General features: G+C 47.1%; 1 protein-coding gene across 1 annotated transcript in view; it reads left to right on the top strand.

The window, feature by feature from the left end:
* dhx9 (DEAH (Asp-Glu-Ala-His) box helicase 9) overlaps positions 1–7,500 on the top strand; it is a 40,905-nt gene that overhangs the window by 4,422 nt on the left and 28,983 nt on the right. The window contains 2 exon segments of the mRNA XM_083991434.1: positions 5,050–5,116; positions 5,745–5,953. Coding sequence (XP_083847560.1) covers positions 5,050–5,116; positions 5,745–5,953 — 276 coding nt within the window.

Consider the following 7,500-nt stretch of genomic DNA (forward strand, 5'->3'; position numbering starts at 1 on the left):
CTCCATGACTACCGGTTGAAATCTGGAAGCGCTGATTGATAAAACTTTCCTGATGGAGACTCCAGTAGGGCCGGTTGTTAGTAGCTCTTCTTTCTCTCCTTCTTTTCTTCTTCCTCTGCTTCTTCTTTGTGTTCCTCTTCCTCCTCTTTTTCGTCTTTGTCTTCTTCCTCATTCTGCTCTTCTCTTCTTCTTCCTCCTCTTGCTCTCCTTCTTCTTCAATCCTGAGCTACTGTACCTGGTTACAGCCAACAACCATGTGCTTCTATGAGCTGCCTCTCTTTGGTGTTCAACCCTGAGCTAACATCAGGGAGAAGAAGCGAGGACAGAGGAAGATAATCCACGCACTTCATTCTGACACAGGGCAGGAGTTGAGGGAACCAGGGCAGATCAGGAACAGGGCCGTGCAGTTTTTCTCCTCGCTTTACTCGTCAGAGTACGAGGAAAACATAGAGTTGGAAGGAGAGTTTTGTGCGGAGCTGCCACAGGTGTCGGAGGGCACTAGTGGTCAGCTGAGCACAGCGCTCCAACTGGAGGAGCTGGCAGCCGCCCTGCAGGGCATGCAGGGTAGGAAAGCGCCAGGTATTGATGGACTCACTGTAGAGTTCTACAAAGAGTACTGGGACATCCTGGGCTCTGATTTGCTGCACGTGTTGAACGAGAGTCTGGCCTGTGGTTCCCTCCCCCTCTCCTGCCGCAGGGCGGTGGTGACCCTTCTCCCCAAGAAGGGAAACCTGCAGGAGATAAAAAATTGGCGCCCTGTGTCGTTGTTGTGCGTGGATTATAAGATTCTGTCCAAAGCCTTGGCCTCCAGACTAAGGGGAGCCATGGAGCAGGTCATCCACCGGGACCAGACCTACTGCGTACCAGGCAGGTCTATGGTAGATAATATCTACCTAATTAGGGACATTTTGGAGCTCTCCAGCTCATTGGACTGTAATACTGGTCTCATTTCGCTAGACCAGGAGAAGGCTTTTGACCGGGTTGAACACAAATTCCTCTGGAGGGTGATGGAGAGGTTTGGGTTCAGCCCTGGTTTCATTGCCATGATCCGTGTGCTGTATACAGACATTGAGAGTCTACTGAAGTTCAACGGCAGTCTGTGTGCTCCTTTCAGGGTGCATAGAGGTGTCCGGCAGGGCTGTTCCCTGTCCGGGATGCTCTATGCACTCTCCCACGAACCCCTCCTCTCAAGGATACGCAGCAGTGTTGAAGGACTGTTTTTACCAGGTTTTAGCAGCAACATTGTTTTATCTGCTTACGCAGATGACCTTATCGTGGCAGTTAAAAATCAGGATGATGTCAACATGTTAATCGAGTTGACGGACAAGTACAGAAACCTGTCCGCTGCAAGAGTAAACTGGTCTAAAAGCGAGGCAGTTGCAGTTGGGAAGTGGCCTAATGGCCTCCCAACACTCCCCCAGAACCTGGCCTGGAAGAGGGAGGGCTTAAAATACCTCGGCGTCTTCCTTGGAGGTAAGGCCATGGAACAAAAAAATTGGGAGGGAGTAGAGGAGAAAATCTGTGACAAGATGAAGAAATGGAAGTGGCTACTGCCACAGATGTCCTACAGAGGAAGAGTCCTGGTTTTAAACAACCTGTGTGCATCTCTACTGTGGCACCGCCTGTCCTGCCTGGACCCGCCCAGTGGGCTCTTAACAAAGATCCAGGAGAAAATTGTAAATTTTTTTTGGGATGGCTTACATTGGGTGCCACAGGGGGTGTTGTTTTTACCGAGAGAGGAGGGGGGGCAGGGCCTCATCCACCTGGCCAGCAGGACGGCAGCGTTTAGGCTGCTGTTCCTTCAGAGGTACATAGCTGGTCCAGCAGACTTGGTGTGGAGGGGAGTGGCCAGCGGCATCTTCAGAGGGGTGAGTAATCTGGGACTGGATGCTGCTCTGTTTTTTACTGATTTTAAATTTCTAAATTTTAACGGGGTTCCTCCTTTTTATCAGAGTATTTTTAAGGTGTGGGCTTTCTTTAAGAGAGGCAGGGAAAAGGAAAGCTCTAGCTCTCTGTTCTGGCTACTGAAAGAGCCGCTGATTCATGGAGCCAGGCTGGACATCTCCAGTGCAGCTACGCCTGGGCTCACGGCGGCGCTGCGCCGGGCCAGGACGGTGGACCTGCAGAGCTTGGTCCACACTGCAGGGCCCGCCCTGATGGACTCGGAGAGCGTGGGGCGTGTGTTGGGCCTCCAGTCCCGCAGGATGGTCCAGAGGTTGTTGCAGCTCTGGAGGGAAAAACTGACACTGACAGAGAAACAGCTCCTTAGGGAATTTGGCAGAGGGGAGGAGCCGGACCCTACAGACCCCCCCCCTGGGATCCAGCTCAGCCCACAGACTGATCAGGAGGGTCCTCTGGTGAGAGGGGCCGCCTTCAGCCTGCACACAGTCCATAGAAAGACTCTTTACAGAGCTTGTGTGCAAGCTCTAAATAAGAAAACTCTGGGGGGCAGAGCACCATGTGCATGGGTTGACAGGTTTGGAGGGGCGTCTCCACAGTGGAGAGTCCTGTACAAGCCCCCCCTGAAAAAGAGGACTGGAGACCTACAGTGGAGGGTTCTCCATGGTGCTATTGCGTCTAATTCGTTTACATCTGTTATTAATGCTGCTGTGTCCAACCAGTGCCCTTTTTGTGGAGTGAGGGAGACGACGTTCCACATCTTTAGCGAGTGTGGGCGGCTCTCTGCGTTTTTTACTCTATTGACAAGTGTTTTTAGTCTTTTTAGTCAGACTTTTACAACCGCAGTGTTTATTTATGGGGCGGGATATAGAAAAGAAAATAGGGCAATGTGGCAGCTGTTAAATTTTATCGTGGGGGAGGCGAAAATGGCAATCTACATCTCCAGGAGAAATAAAATGGAAGACCAGGCAGGTGTAGAGGCGTCCGCAGTGTGGCGCTCTAACGTCCGCTGTAGGATTAGACTGGAGTTCACTTTTTATAGATTGATGGGAGACCTGGGAAGCTTCTCTGACATTTGGTGCCACAACAATGTCTTGTGTGCTGTGTCAAACAATGAACTTGCTTTTACCAGTGTGCTGAAAAACTGACAGAGTATCTATTTATTTATTTATGGGTTGATTGATTGATGTGGGTTTGTTTGTGTTTATGTATGTGTGTATGTATGTATGTATGTATGTATGTATGTGTGTTTATTGGTGTGGGTTGTAAATGAATAGATGTGTCTGTAGTTGGGTAGAAGGAACAGCTGATAATTGTCCTGTGATTGGTAAATAAAGTGTGGTTGTAAAAATCAAAAAAAAAAATCTCCTTCTTCTTCCTCTTTTTCTTCTTCCCCATTCTCTCCTTCTTCGTTCTCTCCTTCTTTTCTTCTTCCCCTGCTTCTTCTTTGTGTTCCTCTTCCTCCTCTACTTCTTCTTTCTCTTCCTCTTTTTCCGTCTTCTTCTTCTTCCTCATTCTGCTCTTCTCTTCTTCTTCCTCCTCTTGCTCTCCTTCTTCTTCCACATTCTCTCCTTCTTCTTCCTCTTTTTCTTCTTCCCCATTCTCTCCTTCTTCGTTCTCTCCTTCTTTTCTTCTTCCCCTGCTTCTTCTTTGTGTTCCTCTTCCTCCTCTACTTCTTCTTTCTCTTCCTCTTTTTCCGTCTTCTTCTTCCTCATTCTGCTCTTCTCTTCTTCTTCCTCCTCTTCTTCTCCTTCTTCTTCCTCTTTTACTTCTTCCCCATTCTCTCCTTCTTCTTCCTCCTTCTCTTTTACTTCTTCCTCATTCTCGTCTTCTTTCTCTCCTTCTTCTTCCTCCTTCTCTTTTACTTCTTCCCCATTCTCTTCTTCTTCGTCCTCTCCTTCTTTTCTTCTTCCCCTGCTTCTTCTTTGTGTTCCTCTTCCTCCTCTACTTCTTCTTTCTCTTCCTCCTCTTTTTCCGTCTTCTTCTTCTTCCTCATTCTGCTCTTCTCTTCTTCTTCCTCCTCTTGCTCTCCTTCTTCTTCCACATTCTCGCCTTCTTCTTCCTCCTTCTCTTTTACTTCTTCCTCATTCTCTTCTTCTTTCTCTCCTTCTTCTTCCTCCTTCTCTTTTACGTCTTCCCCATTCTGTTCTTCTTCGTTCTCTCCTTCTTTTCTTCTTCCTCTGCTTCTTCTTTCTTTTCCTCTTCCTCCTCTACTTCTTCTTTCTCTTCTTCCTCTTTTTCGTCTTCTTCTTCTTCCTCATTCTGCTCTTCTCTTCTTCTTCCTCCTCTTCTTCTCCTTCTTCTTCCTCTTTTACTTCTTCCCCATTCTCTCCTTCTTCTTCCTCCTTCTCTTTTACTTCTTCCCCATTCTCTTCTTATTCATTCTCTCCTTCTTTTCTTCTTCCTCTGCTTCTTCTTTCTTTTCCTCTTCCTCCTCTACTTCTTCTTTCTCTTCTTCCTCTTTTTCGTCTTCTTCTTCTTCCTCATTCTGCTCTTCTCTTCTTCTTCCTCCTCTTGCTCTCCTTCTTCTTCCTCTTTTTCTTCTTCCCCATTCTCTCCTTCTTCTTCCTCCTTCTCTTTTACTTCTTCCCCATTCTCTTCTTCTTCGTTCTCTCCTTCTTTTCTTCTTCCTCTGCTTCTTCTTTCTTTTCCTCTTCCTCCTCTACTTCTTCTTTCTCTTCTTCCTCTTTTTCGTCTTCTTCTTCTTCCTCATTCTGCTCTTCTCTTCTTTTTCCTCCTCTTCTTCTTTGTCTTCTTCCTCTTCCACCTCTTTCTTCTCCTCTTCTCCTCTTCTCCTGACGCTCCAGCTCTTCTCTCAGACTGTATTTACTGTCCCTTTGCTGCTCAGTGTGGGACTCGAACCCGTAGCTGCTCGGTCCGATGTGACACTCGGCATCGTCCGTTACAGACGGCGTTCGATGGCATTTGATTGGACGGTTAATAAATAATCTGTGATGTGACTCAGAAAACAAATCTAGTTTCACTTTACACCGACTTTAACTCAACGTGACGCTGAGATTTACCGAGGGCAGCGAACGCCTCAGCAGCTCACACAGTCTCATGTGTCTCCAGGTGAGCGCTCCGGACTGTGACGGACCCAACGGAGCAGGAGGAGGAGGAGGAGGAGCAGGAGGAGCAGGAGGACCAGGAGGAGGTGGTGGGGGGTTCGGTAACCTCCCCTCCAGCGGGCCCCTGCCCCCCCACCTGGTGGTGAAGAGTGAGAAGCCTGAGGAAGGTAACGACGACAACCAGGAAGTAAAGTAGATCCTCAGAGTGTTTATTTATTATTATTATTAGGTTTATTAATTTTTTTATATATATACACCAAAGAAGCCAATAAAAAAGAAACAAGACTACACCCAAAATCCAATTATCAAACTTTTTAAAGGTTGCATTGTTCAATCTGGCTATCTTAAGCTAATTCGGGTACATTTACATGTGTTTTTTTTTTAAACAAATGTTTATTAATGTGCATCGTCCCTTTTCAAATAAACTAAACTGAAACAAATATACATCTATTTACACAACTGAACTAAAAAGAAAGATGGGGGTTTCAAATCATCATTTTAATGATTTATAAATGTCTAAAGTTTGAAATCTTTGTTGTTTTTCATACTGAGTAATGTTTGGATGTAGTGGAGATTTCCTCTTTGGTTTCCCACTTGTCCTGTAAATGTAATACTTTAACCTAAGAGTAAAAAAAAATTAAAAAAGGAAAAGGAAAGTGACAAACCAAATAAAAAAGGAGCGCAGCCTCGGTGATGAAAGACTGAATTTAACCGTTTCTCTCTCTCTGTGTTGGTTGTGTTTGCCAGGTGTGGACGGTGCCAGTGGACCGGTGCCAGGAGTCACTGGACTGGGTTACTCTGGAGGAGGAGGAGGAGGAGGAGGAGGAAGAGGAGGGTGGGGAGGAGGAGCAGGAGGAGGAGGAGGAGGAGGCTCTGGGTGGGGAGGAGGAGGAGGAGGAGCAGGAGCAGGAGGAGGAGCACCGTGGGAGCGAGGAGCCAACCTGAAGGAGTACTACGCCAAGAGAGACGAGCAGGAAGCTCAGGCGGTGAGACAAATCTCACCAACTGGTGATGTATTGTATATTGTTGGAAAGCCTGATTCGTCACCTTTACAACGAGATACAGCTTGTAAGGATCGTGCATTCATGGAATGAGCAACGGGGCTCAACGTGTGGGTAGCGCCCCCCCCCCCCCAAAAATGTGCATCCCCTATGGGGCGGATTAGCTCAATAAATCACAACAATTGTTTATTTTGTGACAGAAGCACAACATTTTTAAGGACCCTTAAGATGTCTACTTAAGATTTTTGCTTGTTGCCCGGGTCAATAATGTCCCATGGGGGTTTTTTCGGTGGCAAATTTTGAATTTATGTCTGCACGAATGGCGAAAAGGCCAATTTTCATAACACCAGACATCATACAAAGACAAATGAACACACTTTTTCCAATAATTATGACACTATAATACATAGTTGGTATTATTAAAAGGGCAGTTTATATTCATCATTCATTTATTCGCATAACAAATAGCTGCCACGGCCACTAGGGGGCGCTTTTGAGGTGGCCCAATATCCAGATTTGTCTGAAACATATTCACCAAACCCATCCACCAAATTTCATGCTTTTATCACAAAGTGAACGATTGTTCAGCTCAGTGTTAATTTCGTCAGACGAGACGAGACGAAAAATATTCGTCAACGATGGTTTTTTTCATGACGAAAACGAGACGAAGACGAGACGAAATCAATCCCCTTAAACACTGACTGTGACGAAATTTACACGCATTTTTGTTGACGAAAAAAGACGAGACGAAATCTACTTAATCAAATAAAAACTTAATAAAATGTCTCTTTCTTTTTTCGTCACAGACTTTTAAATTACAATCCAAAAAAGTGCCTTCACTGGATGCATGTCATGTTTTTCTCCTCCTGCGCTGCTGCCGGGTGGGTGTGTGTGTGTGTGTGTGTGTGTGTGCGTGCGTGCGTGTGCCTGAGTGAGGAACACACACACACCGGTGCTGTCTGTGCTAAGTGCGGCGAGTAGGCTACAAACTGGTTATGGGGGGCGGGGGGCGCATGGCCATTGCAGGGGGGGCGCGGTAAACCGGCAGCGGAATCGCTGCGAAGCTCCGAGCAACGGAGATCATGTGCGAGCCGGAGCCCTCCCGTTCACATCATTGCATTTGTCAATCGCTGTGTTTTATTTTGAAAATTAACCGGATTCTCTCGCTGTTTCTTTGTGCGACTTCCTGCCCGGCATGACAGCATCGCTGGTGGCTCGCGGCCGCGGCGCTGCTGTGAACGACACAATCGTTAACATCAAAGGGCTCCGCGGCTATTCGCGGCGCTTCTGCGGCCGGTGTGTCCCTGGCGTAGACGCGTCTCCGCGCTGGTCGGTCGCTTCTGCACTGTGTGTGTGTGTGTGTGTGTGTGTGTGTGTGTGTGTGTGTGTGTGTGTGTGTGTGTGTGTGTGTGTGTGTGTGTGTGTGTGTGTGTGTGTGTGTGTTCATCTCTGTTTAGATACTGGCAAATAGCCTACATAAACGCACACACAAGCTGGAAAGTTGGCTCATCTGACAGCTGTCAATAATGACA

The sequence above is a fragment of the Trachurus trachurus genome, assembly GCF_905171665.1.
Source record: "Trachurus trachurus genome assembly, chromosome: 17".
Lineage (NCBI taxonomy): Eukaryota > Metazoa > Chordata > Actinopteri > Carangiformes > Carangidae > Trachurus > Trachurus trachurus.